Here is a 12,087-nt window from a genome sequence, read left to right as displayed (position 1 = left end):
TCCAGCTTCTGTTCTGAGCTGTCAATGCAACTTGGCAATTGCCTGATTGCACAAAGTTAGAACCGAAGGCCATCTGTCCATTTTACATTGCTAAATTAGGCCTCATCTCTGCTTGCTCCTTTGCAGGAACAGCAAGAGTCAGGAAAATCATTGAAGCATTAGTCTCTGCCTCAGTGCATTGTGGTAAGGTCATTAGTTGCACTTTCCCAGAGGGAAAACTAGTAATACTTGGAAATTAATTGTACAGGAACTCTATTTTGAAGTATTCCAGACAAGTAAGACCAATATACACCATCCACAAATTTTACTTGCTTTTCCTTAATTGAGCTGACAGAGATATTTTTTAATCTGTCAGTTCCTTTCTCTTGTACTCTGTAAAAGCTTAGAAATGGAACACATATTTGATTTAAGTCTCTGGTGTCAGCATCAAGTTGGACAGAAAAACTGAGGGCTAATTTCAATACCCATTTGGTCACTTGGTTCTGTGTCTTTATTCAGGGATCGGACTATGAGATACACAAAGGTAAAGTCTTGTTATGAAGGCGAGGTCGTGTATGCCATTTGTGAAGCTGGTGAGAAACTTTTTCTGCCTATTCCAGGGAAGGCTGTCCAACTCCTGTGCCAACCAAGCTGATGAAGGGCTTATGCCTGAAACGTCGATTCCCCTGCTCTTCGGATGCTGCCTGATCTGCTGTGCTTTTCCAACACCACACTCTCAACTCCTGTGCTAACCAAGCATTTGTGAGGCCCTTAGCAGAATCCTCTTCTCCTGGAGCTGGCAGGTGTGGAAGCGGGAAGGCCTCATTTTTAGGTGCTGTGGTATCCAGGTCCCACAATCTCTGACCTGTACTGGAATGTAAGTTCTGGGCAGGAAGGTCAGGATTGATCTATAGGCCCTGCCCTCAGTTGAAGCTCTTGAGTAGTCAGTGAAGGACCTCTTAGATGCTTCAGCTCACTGCCACTTGGATTAATTCACTTGCAACTTGACTTGTGCATACCCAGCAGGTCAACCAGTGTATGCAGCTTATCAGCTGTGGGGGTGGGGAGAGAAAGATCTGATCAATGGCACTCAATGTCTTATTTAGGGACTGAACAAAGCTCCCAGAGAGACAAGCCAGTAAGACAAAACCTGTATGGCTTGAAATTGAATGTACTGGTCATGCTAAAGCTACATTCTGAGGGATTAAGAGTGAATTTAATCATTTAGACAGTTTTCCTGATTTTTCTTCCTGGGAGGTCCTTATAAGAGCCTTGGATTTCCACCCATCTTTTCCCTTTTCTGACGCTGATCCCACTACCTGATAAACTCCTTTCCATTGGTTATTCCTGGAACCCGGAATGCAGGGGGTGCTCTTCTGGGAGCAGTCACAGAGTCTCCTTTGACTCTGTTGATTGCAAGAGCTGCTGGCCTGTGACTGACTGACAGCTCTCATTGGGTGGGACTCCTGCCCCTGGGCACTCAGTAGCAAAGCCTGTCAGTAACCTCAACAGTGCTTGATTGGCATGTGAGTCAGTGGGCAGTCGCTGGAAGAGGCAATGTGGGTCTCTCTCTCTCTCTCCCTTTTCCTCCAGCTCTCAATCCAGTTAACAAAGCACAACAACATCTCTACTAATTGGGGAGGCTCAGGAAATTCAACATATCCACAAAGAGTCTTACCAATTTTTATGGATGCACCTCAGAAAGCATGTATCAAAGCATGGTATGGCAGCTACTTCTCCCAAGACTGCAGGAAACTAGAGACAGTTGTGAACACAGCCCAGTCCATCACACAAACCAGCCTTCCTTCCATTGACTCCATCTACACTCTCCATTGCCTCTGGAAGGCAGCCAACAAAATCAAAGACCCTTCCCACCCCAGTTATACTCTCTCCCATCCTCTTCCATCAGGCAGAAAGATATCTCAAAAATTCCTGGAAAGGCTCTGCAGGTCTGGTAGCATCTGTGGAGAGAAAACCGAGTTAAATGTCCAGTGACCCTTCATCTGAAGATTTTCCAGCAATTTCTGTTTTTGTTTCAGATTTCATTTCTTTCAGTGTTTTTTTTAAACTAATCTCAGTTGTCAATAGGTTGAACCGAGATCTGAGTACATAATGTAGCCTGATATTTCACGAAAGTACTGAGGAAATGTTGCCTTGTTGGAGGTGCTGTTCTTCAAAAGATGCTCTTCCTGTTGAAACAAGTATTTAAGATTGCTTGCCAAAAAGCAGTGGAGAGATCCCTTTGATATCTGGAATAACGTTCCTCATTGAATTAATATCACCAAAATCTCATTGAAGCATGTTCATGACGCAGATTGATTGCTGCATTATCCACATGACAAATCACTGCACTCCAAAGATGAACAGATTGTGTCTGAAGCATTTCAGATACAAATTACACCTTTTTATTGAAAGTTGCTCCTTTTGTTCAATTTTTTTGAACAACATAGGTTTCACTTCAGTTGAATGACTGGAGCATTTGAAATTTTGTGCAATAATCATTTTGAATGAACAAGGTTAAATTGTACTGTAATATGTGACAAGAGGCTAATATAATTTTCTTTACTTTCATTCTGCTACTATCGGAAACATTGAACAGAAAACTGGTTTATATATTTGTGAGACCCTGATCTTCAACTCTAGTAGCTAATCTTGTAAATAGTCCAGATTAAAGAGTTTAAGTATAACTCTCTCTGCCTCTGGCTGTACGTATATTGGTAAAGAGAGGAATAAAAGAAATGACTGTATGTATGAAAAGAATCTACAACCACAAAAATTGATAAATGTAGAAAAGACTAATTATTCAAGCCTTCTGCACACTATGATGCCTAGTGTATGTCCTACCCCTTTGTCTATGCACCCCATACCACACAACCACATGCTCAAACTGAGCATTCCCTGCTCCTTTTAATTTTCACCCATGCAATCTTCTGGAAGGGGCAATAACCTCTGACTGAACAATCTGGGCGCTCCTCAAAACTGCAGAGCCAGCCTAAGGAAATTCACTGGCTTCTTTAGGGTGTATATGTTCCTGTTACTGATGAAAGAAATCCAACAGAAGTCAAAAAAATAAAGCAGGAAAGAGATTTGAAAATGGCCTATTTAAATTCAGAGCTTATTTTCCAAGGAAAACTGGTGATAATGGCACAATCTGATACTACATTGCACTACAGGTACACTTTGGGTACGATCTCCAGTTTCTTTTGAGTGAGCCATCTCTGGCAGGTTGTTCAAACATTGGCATCAGTCCCTTGGCATAGGAAAGAGATAATGTACCAATGTCCAAATTCCTAATTGCTCAACAGCAATTACTTGCAAAGCATCAGGAACCGGCTGTGATGCTGGCACAGTTGAATAGTTTGCCAGCATCCATGGTCTAGGCTCACATGTGAAGAAGGGGCACTCAAGAGGAATGCTAGATTACAATGAGCTTCTGCGAAACCGTTACCAGCAAAGATAAAAATACATTCAGGGAAACCAGGTGAACAAAAAGAGAACCTGCTTATGTTGTGAAAACATATAATGCAATTCACTGGGAATCACTTTTTGACACAAATATACCATTAGATTAGGCATGTTTCAAACAGTTCAGTAATCAAATATTATCTCATGAATATCACTAGTAAGATTTTTTAATCATATTTTAAATACCTTATTAGACACGGTGACAGTCATTTGTATTTGCTCAGTGTTAACCTTTCAAAACCCTTAGCACAAATGAAATTCTGACTGAGAAATGACCAACAATTTTAAGATTGTTCCCGAAGAAAAGGCTCCTGCCTTAAATCTGGAGACAGAGATTCAGCATTGAATTTAATTCCAAATTGAAGACTTTCTCCTCAGTATTCTGCAGTCAGAGAATTGCAGAAATTCAACACATCCGATTGAATGACCTGGTTCTAAACTAAGTCTGGTCAGCGAATGGTTAATCTTGGACTGGGTGTAATTGTGTGGCTTTGATGGACTCCTGATGTTTAATGAAGCTTTGGTCTGTGCGTCAGTGACTGGGGCTGTACTGGGTTATAAAAAGGGGGTTGGAGATTGTCAAAACCACACAGGGTCGAGGCGCATTGCAAAAATCTTGAAAAGGCACCTCTTCAATCCAATTCCAAGCGACCGAGTGAAGAGCCAGTATGCAGCTACTGGGGACAGTGAGCTTTGTGTCCATACTGCTCATTGTGTCCACTGTGAGGGCCACAGCACCTTTCGAAGACAGACTGAATCTTCGGGCAAATCAGGTGAGTAAAGCCTTAAAATGTGCGACCTGTATATGATCAAAAGATAGATCGATGGAGAGAATGAGTAAGAACTTTAAAGGAAATAAGGAGTGAGAAACAGACAGTGTGGGAGAAAGGTAGTTGAATTTAGTTGGCAACTATGGAAAGTGAAAGTTGCAAACAATAAAATGACATACATAGGGGTGTCAACTTGAGATAGAAAATGTGAGTAGTATATGATTTTATTACGGTTCAGTGAAATAGTTTGTTTACAAACCTGCTGCGCAGAAAGAAATAACCCTTCAGAAGAGGAAACCAGTGTGTGAATCAGATGGAGAGGATCTGAAAGTAACAGGGACAGAGACTGGGGCTAAAATGAGAGTAAAAGAAAATAGCATGTAAGTCACAGGCGGGCAGTAAGAGAGTGAGGAAGTCAGAACAAGAGGGAACAAGTGTGTGAGACAGAAAAAACGAAAAAAAAAATAGAAAGTGACAATAGAAGAAAATAGAAGATGAGAGAGGCAGTAGTGGAAATAGTAAATTATAACCGACAAGTGTTAAAGAGAAAAACACAAAAAGTGAGCAGAAGGATGCATATCAGAAACTGAGAATGACAGAGATGGTGAATAGCAGCAGAGAAAAACTGCTTTTACACAGGGGCTTGGTTTGTTTGGATGTCAGAAACTGATTTACAAGATGAGTCTCTTGCATTATATTCTCCAATAGTTAAAGCTGTGGTAAGTTTGTAAACCCACATAAACTCAGTGCTTGAGATAACCCCTGGAATAAGAGAATCAGAGTTAATACTGCAAACACACTATGTTCACACAACCAGTTTCTCAGAATTTGACTTAAATCTGCGTCTCTGTAAAAGTAGGAAAAGAATGAGAGTGAAAGAGAATAGAAATGAAAAAGAGCAGGGAGTAATGAAAATAACCCTTTCATTCTCTCACGCAGAATATCCTTTGAAAAGTATTGAGGCTTCAAGGTGAGTAGGAGAGTGAATGAAAGAGACAAAGAAAAACAGTGGAAGACAGATGGAGAATTAATAAGCAGAGACACTTGGCTCTGACAAGCAATAACATTGCAAACTGTGTGTTCTGACCTCCCCGGTGCACAATCTCTGCGAAGACTGCCCCTTGTTATTAGACTAATAAGTCACTTCAGTCACTGTTAGTGACACGGGAGCTTACTCACCAGCTCTGCTCATTGATGCCACATCATTCCCCTTATTGTTCAGTGCTCAGTGCCGTGTAGCTGAAAATGATCCCCAAACTACAAATTACTGTCAGTGTTGTAATTGTATGAACATTTCATGCACTCATATCTGACTCTCCTCTGGCTCAGCAGAGCTGTTAAAACATTAATAATACTACAGTGTGAATGCATGTCTGGAGTTCCAAGTAGAGATTGTAGATTTTATTGTGTACATTCCAGGTTAATTTTACCTTTGCTGTTATCTCCAACAGGTGTTCCTGTCCTGGTAAATTGATCCCATTGTCATATGCATTTCTATTTAATTATAAAGAAGCAAGAAAAGCAAGACCAAGACTCTCCCTCTTGTTGAGATAAAGGGATAAGGTCCCAGGCAGGTGTAACAAATTTGTGTTGGATGCATTGGTAAGGAGAGATTCGGAGCCAAGGGACAGTCCTGCTGTTGAGATCAGCCTTTATTAAATCTGATATGCCTACCATATGCTGATCTCCATTTACATTACCAAATGACCAGCGGTACTTAATCCATACAGTCACCCATTTTCACCTTACACCTCAGGATGAGTCGATGAGTGAGCATTCATAGACCTCTTGCTACAGTTTTAGATGACAAATTTGAGGATTCTGTGCATCAATTCAAAGGCTCATCAATCAGACTTGATTTTGATGAACTTCTGTGTCTATCAAAACGACCAGTGCTCTCAGCTTAGGGGAGCAATGTCCTCTCACAGGTCAGACCTGACACAGATACAGCTCCTTCTGTGCTGTCCAAACAATATACCTTCAAATTCGGTCTCCCTGGTCAAAACAGGCGCGAGAGTAAAGATTTCTTTTTCCACTCCAGTCATCTTGCGGTCTTTCTGTGTGTCCAGTTGCTGCTAATGTAGTTCAGTAGATGAATCTCTGAAAAGCATTGGCTGAGCTTTCTTGTTTAGCAGAAGCTGACAAAATTGAAATGCTGACAACATCTAAATTATCCTGTCCTTTAAAGGCAAGTATATTGGGCCATTAATTTAATGTATTACAAGCTGGAGTTATTAAATCCATTAGAATATTGAGTATAATGTTTGCAGGTTGAGTGTACCTTGGAGCACAGTAATGTCAGCTCAACTTCCCCGTATCGCTGGGATTTGGGCAGTAGGAAATGTCACATCTCATACAAACCTTTTTCTTTATGAGGGGCAGGGAACATCAAGGGAGTTTTGAGGTGGGTTGGGTTGTGGTTGAGTCCACTCCAGAAGTGATGTTGTATCAATTGTAAGTTGCTGGGCAATCAAATCTCTTGTTAAAGGGGAATATTGTGTACTGGGGAAACAGGTAAATGAGACAAATGGGTGAATCCCATAGTTTCTACAGAGAGTTGAGGGAAGCAAAGAAGCATAATCTTTCTTGGCTTAAGAAATCTTTCTCCCCAATTATTCCACCTCAAGACGTTTTCCACAAAATAAGACTCAAGATCAACATTAATGTGCAGAAGGAATGGATAGTGATGGTAGTTATGTACCCAAGGCAGGCCTCCTGCCTATTTCTCTTTGCTTTGTGCTACTGGACTCAACTCTTGGGTTGCTGATAAACAATCTGACTGGGCAGGAGAGGACAGGAGCTGGTTTTCTCCATCTTCATTGTGTGCTTAAAGAAATCGCAAACGCTCTCCTGCCTGTGACCAGGTTGCTTCAAGAGGTTCTACCAACATTGCCAACAAACACCCACTGGTTTAACTATTGGCTGTGCCTTGTAGCCATGAGAACAGGACCCCCAGCTGAGTCTGGCTCTGTCCCAAAAAACGGTAGGAAAAATCTGTCCCTAAAATCTCAAATAAGTAACATTGCTGAGGTTATAATCCACTGGATTAAGGCTAAATGCTTCATAGATACCACTGAATGATCTCCCTTTCAGACTAAACTCAGTCATTGCTTGGTTTTGTCATAAATGGCAGAATGTTACAGCTTCAGGATATGACTGCCTTTTATTGAAATTGGCCTTAGTCCAATTTCTCTAGCAGTGGTCAGACAGGGCTACACGGTGGTTTAGTGGCTAGCACTGCTGTCTCACAGTGCTAGGGACCTGGGTTCGATTCCAGCCCCGGGCAACCGTCTGTGTGGTGTTTACACATTCTCCCTGTGTCTGTGTGGATTTCCTCCAAGTGTTCCTGTTTCCTCCCACAGTCTAAAGATGTGCAAGTTAGGTGGATTGGTCATGCTAAATTGCCCAGGGTGTGAAGGCTAAGTAGATTACCCGTGGGAAATACAAAGTTATAGGGATAGGGTGGCTCTGGATATGATGTTCTTCAGATGGCTGGATGTACTCAATGGGCCGAATAGCCTTTTTCCACACTATAGGGATTCTATGATTTCTCCACTCTGATCCTGAAAGTGGCGATGAATGGCAAAATGTGGGGACTTCCTAATGACCTACTTGAGAATGAGGCTGGACCATGAATATCTGATCATATGTGAGTGTAGGTCTAGGGAGGGGAATAATTACCAACTAAACATTATTTTATTTTCTCTTGGAGTCCACAAACATTAGTTTTCTATTGGAATGTAAAATGTTAATGGACACTCTGTGGTCAGTTTGCAGCCTGAATGCTTTGTTTGAGGTCAGCTGAAAGTATTCTGAGACTGCGTTGCTCACGGTGCCCGATGACTGATTTGTGTATTATTATGACCATCATCTCTTTTTAGCTCTCGGTACATTGTTTCTGTTACGCCGTACGAAAGTTCATATTTGGGATTGTTCGTATTTTACTGAGCTGTTATTCAGCTAACCTCAAGGCTCCAAACAACCTGGTCACCAGAGGAAGCATTATACAGCAACTGCAGAATGACTGAAGAAATTCTGTCCAACAGTCTGTATTACTTTATTAAAATATTGAAATGGCAGAGGGCTTGATTTCACGACACCACTTTCCATGGAAGGTAATAGTGGTTCACCTTTAATATCCTGGGTGCAGCTTTACTTTGTGCACATGCAGGAACCCTTCACACTTATTCCTGCCTCTGAGGAAAATTACCCTGAATTCCTGTGGTGAAGCCTCTCCACAGGTTATTAAAAAACATTTACAAATGACGTCATTAGATCAGCAACACAAATCTGACAGTATCTTAAATCCTGCACTGCTAAAGGATAGTCAGTGATTTCATTTAAAGCAAATGCATATTCACAGTTATTGTAGGATCTTATAGCAGAGGAGGCCATTCAGCCCATTGCATCAGTAATAAGTTTTAGAAAGATCTAATAAGTCCTACTCCCAGCTTTTACTTACTGGTAAACGATCTAATCTGAATACTCTGGATTATTCCTTGGGCTCTGCTGGATTGGTTAATCATAGCTGGAAAAGTGGCTTGGATGTTACAGTTGGTTGAACCCATCAGGACTAAGGGAGGGCTAAAATGGGGAGGTGATGGCCTAGTGGTATTATTGTTGGTTTGTTAATCCAGAGTCCCAGGTAATATTCAGGGGACCTGGGTTCAATTCTTGCCATGGCAGAAGATGCAATTTGAATTCAATAAATATCTGAAATTAAGTGTTTATGAAAATTATTGTCAATTGTTCGAAACGCAAATCTGGCTCACGAATGTCCTTCAGGGAAGGGAAATGGCCGTGCTCGCCAGTCTGACCTGCATGGCCAGTCTGACTCCAGACCTACAGCAGTATGGCTGACTCTTAACTACCCTCTGGGCAATTAGGGATAAGCAATAAATGTTGCCTTGCCAGTGAAGCCCTCATCCCATTAAAGGATAAAGAAAAAAGTCCTGGTCATCATCCTGCAACACTTGTGGAGAAGCCTCCATGAACAAAGAGTTTGCTGACCCTCACTCTCTGGACTCCAATGCTCAGCTGATGTTTTAAAAGATAGCATATACTGAGCAAACTATTCAACCAACAAACGATGCCACATTTGGTGGAGGAGCTGGGCAGGGGATTGGGGTAATGGAAACTGTGTAGTACTTTTATTTAGCACTGTCATGTCTGAGTCAGAGTGTTCACACTCCAATCCACAGAATTGACCACATAATCCAGGCTAAGAAGTGACTGCAAGGGTATCCTGTTTGAGATGCTCTTTTCAAGGGGAGATGTCAGACAGAGACCTTAAAAGAGAACGTAAACTATCACAAATCAAGACAGAAATTGCTGGAGAAGCTCAGCAGGTCTGGCAGTGTCTAAGAGATAGGAACAAGGTTATTGTTTCAAGTCCAGTGACCCTGCTTAAGAATGGTAAACTACCCTATGTGTGTCCTGGTCACTATTTAACTTCGAACCTACTTTATTATTACTCAGCCCTTCCTGGGTGTAAATTGGTTGCTGCATTTTTGAAAAAGAAACAGGTAGTTGCTAATAAAGTGGGAGAGCATTGTGTTATAAAAGTTGCAATAGAGTTACAAATTATTTCTATAACCAAGAATGTAAGATCACAAAGGAGCAAGGTGGGGAAAAATTATACTTTTAGACATAGTATGCACAAAATAAAACAACCACCTCAACCAAATAAATGGACTTAATCCTTCAGATTGCAGTTTGGCATAGGTCAACACAGAGCAGAAAGCATGAAGAGTTCTAAGGAAGGGTGACTGGATCCAAAATGTCACCTCTGATTTCTCGCCACAGACTTATTGAGCTTCTTCCAGTTTTTACGAATAGTCTTGTGTTTGTCTTGACAGGAGCTGAACAAAGAAAGGAAAGAAGTCATTCTCAAGCTGTTATCTGGACTGCTTGACTCCAGCAGCAATCAAATGGGGATTGAGAACACGTTCCCGGATCAGGAAGATGTGGAAGAGATGAAAGTGGAGGACAGGACCCGCTTCAGTCAGTTACCACAGCGAGAGCGGAAGACTTCCTGCAAAAACTTCTTCTGGAAGACCTTTACTTCCTGCTAACATCAGACGATGCTACGTCGCAAGGAACTGATTTAGCACTGTACAAAAGCTGCTGCTGTTTATTTTCTTTGTTTCTTGGGGGTAATATTTCTTTAATGCACTTGAAAACTAAAAAAAAGCATGAGATGTGTGTAATTTCGCTGCAACCTGTATGTATTTCTTTTCCAGCAGTGTGGTGCTGCTCGTTCTGTTAGAGCAATAAAGTGGATCCGAAATAATCGCATTTGATTTGATCGTTTATTGACTCGGCTTTTCTAAAGCTCTGTTTGAGATCTGTTCATGGGATTAACAATCTTGAGCGAAAGAGGGGGGTCATAACCAAAGGTATAGGGGAGGCGAAGGCCTAGTGGTATTATAGGTGGACTGTTGATCCAGAGATCCAGGTACAGTTCTGGGGACCTGGGTTCAAATCCTACAATGGCAGATTGTGGAATTTGATTTCAATATAAAAGAAAATAATCTGGAATCAATGATGTTTGTTATTAATTATTGTGGGTAAAACACATCTGATTCACTAATGTCTTTTAGGGAAGGAAACTGCCATCCTTACCCAGTCTGGCCTACATGTGATTCCAGATTCCACAGGAATGCGGTTGAATTTTAACTGCCCCCTGGGCAATTAGGGATGACCAATAATTGTTGGCTTAGATGGTGAGATTTTAATCCCGTTAATGAATAAAAAATATATAATGAAGGGACTGTAACCACAGAGGCTGGTGACAGAGACAAAGAGAGAAATCATGGAAAAGATACAAGGGATAGATGGAGAATGGCAAACTGTGAGTGATAGTAAGAGACACAGATAAGGAAAGAAAGAAAGCCAGAACAACAGATATCAAGACTGGTAACACATCATCAGTGAGGAAGAGAGACAGGGAGGAGACTAAAACAGTGCGTAATAGTCCAAGGTGAGTAAAAATGGGACATGAGGAGAGCATCTTTAGATTCATAAAAGTAAAACAGCATTAGAGAGAAAAGTGAGGATAGAAATATTCTCCTTCATCAACTCAGAGCTGATTGTCTCCAGTTTTTAGCTGAACTTAGAAATCGATAGCAGAGATTCAGAGCAGTTTAATCCTCCACAAAGATTCCTCATTTGTAAAAACAGTGGTTATTTCAATTTTACCCATCAACAATAAACTGAATTCAAGTTTAAAAGAATGACCTACTCTCATGCACATAAATGTTGCAGCAGAGGAATGAGCATTTAAGTTAAAAATCATACAACGCCAGGTTATAGTCCTGCAGGTTATTTTTGCAAGTGCTAGCTTTCGGAGCACTGTTCCGTCATCAGGTAGCTGTAGAGCAGGATCATAAGAAACAGAATTTATAGAAAAAACCATCATGATAATTTAAAACAGCCAAATCTAAGATAGACAATGATCCAAGTGCATATATTAATCTTTTCCCATTGTTCTTTTTGAACCATTTTTAAAATGTTAAGGCAGAACTTTCTAAAACATGGCTATTTGTGAATTGGATATGTACTCAATTTGGGTCTAAACAGATTTTCTACAAAAAAAGATGCTTTCAAAAGTTCTGCCTTCCTTGCTATTATCATTCATTCATTCTGCAATTTGTGAATAGTTTCAATAAGTTCACATTCTGAGGCAAGACCAAAGTCAGGTCCAGAGGATGTTTGTTAAAAGGCAGAGAAATGGGCAACGTTGCATGTTGAAATAAAAACAGAAAATGAACTGCAGATCATTCAATGTCTCAAAGGAATGAGGCAGATTATCAGAGCCACTAACTTTCAGATGAGGAGTTAAAGCAAGATCCCACAAAAGCAGACTCACTGT

At 40.9% G+C, this 12,087-nt stretch overlaps 1 protein-coding gene across 1 annotated transcript; it reads left to right on the top strand.

Moving 5' to 3' along the window:
- Window positions 1-4,038: 4,038 nt before the first annotated feature.
- LOC132833689 (somatostatin-2-like) lies at window positions 4,039-10,511 on the top strand. The gene is made up of 2 exons (XM_060852169.1): window positions 4,039-4,217; window positions 10,073-10,511. The coding sequence occupies exons 1-2, from the start codon at window positions 4,113-4,115 to the stop codon at window positions 10,286-10,288; spliced, it is 321 nt and encodes a 106-aa protein (XP_060708152.1). The 5' UTR covers window positions 4,039-4,112; the 3' UTR covers window positions 10,289-10,511.
- The last annotated feature ends 1,576 nt before the right edge of the window (window positions 10,512-12,087 follow it).

This window comes from Hemiscyllium ocellatum, chromosome 37, assembly GCF_020745735.1.
Source record: "Hemiscyllium ocellatum isolate sHemOce1 chromosome 37, sHemOce1.pat.X.cur, whole genome shotgun sequence".
Classification (NCBI taxonomy): domain Eukaryota; kingdom Metazoa; phylum Chordata; class Chondrichthyes; order Orectolobiformes; family Hemiscylliidae; genus Hemiscyllium; species Hemiscyllium ocellatum.
This window is presented reverse-complemented; position numbering and strand designations above follow the sequence as displayed.

Bases quoted from the DNA above. Each gene is read 5' to 3' on its own strand.
- LOC132833689 (XM_060852169.1), top strand. From the start codon at position 4,113: ATGCAGCTACTGGGGACAGTGAGCTTTGTGTCCATACTGCTCATTGTG. The intron at 4,218-10,072 runs GTGAGTAAAGCC...TTGTCTTGACAG, and splicing joins TGAATCTTCGGGCAAATCAG to GAGCTGAACAAAGAAAGGAA.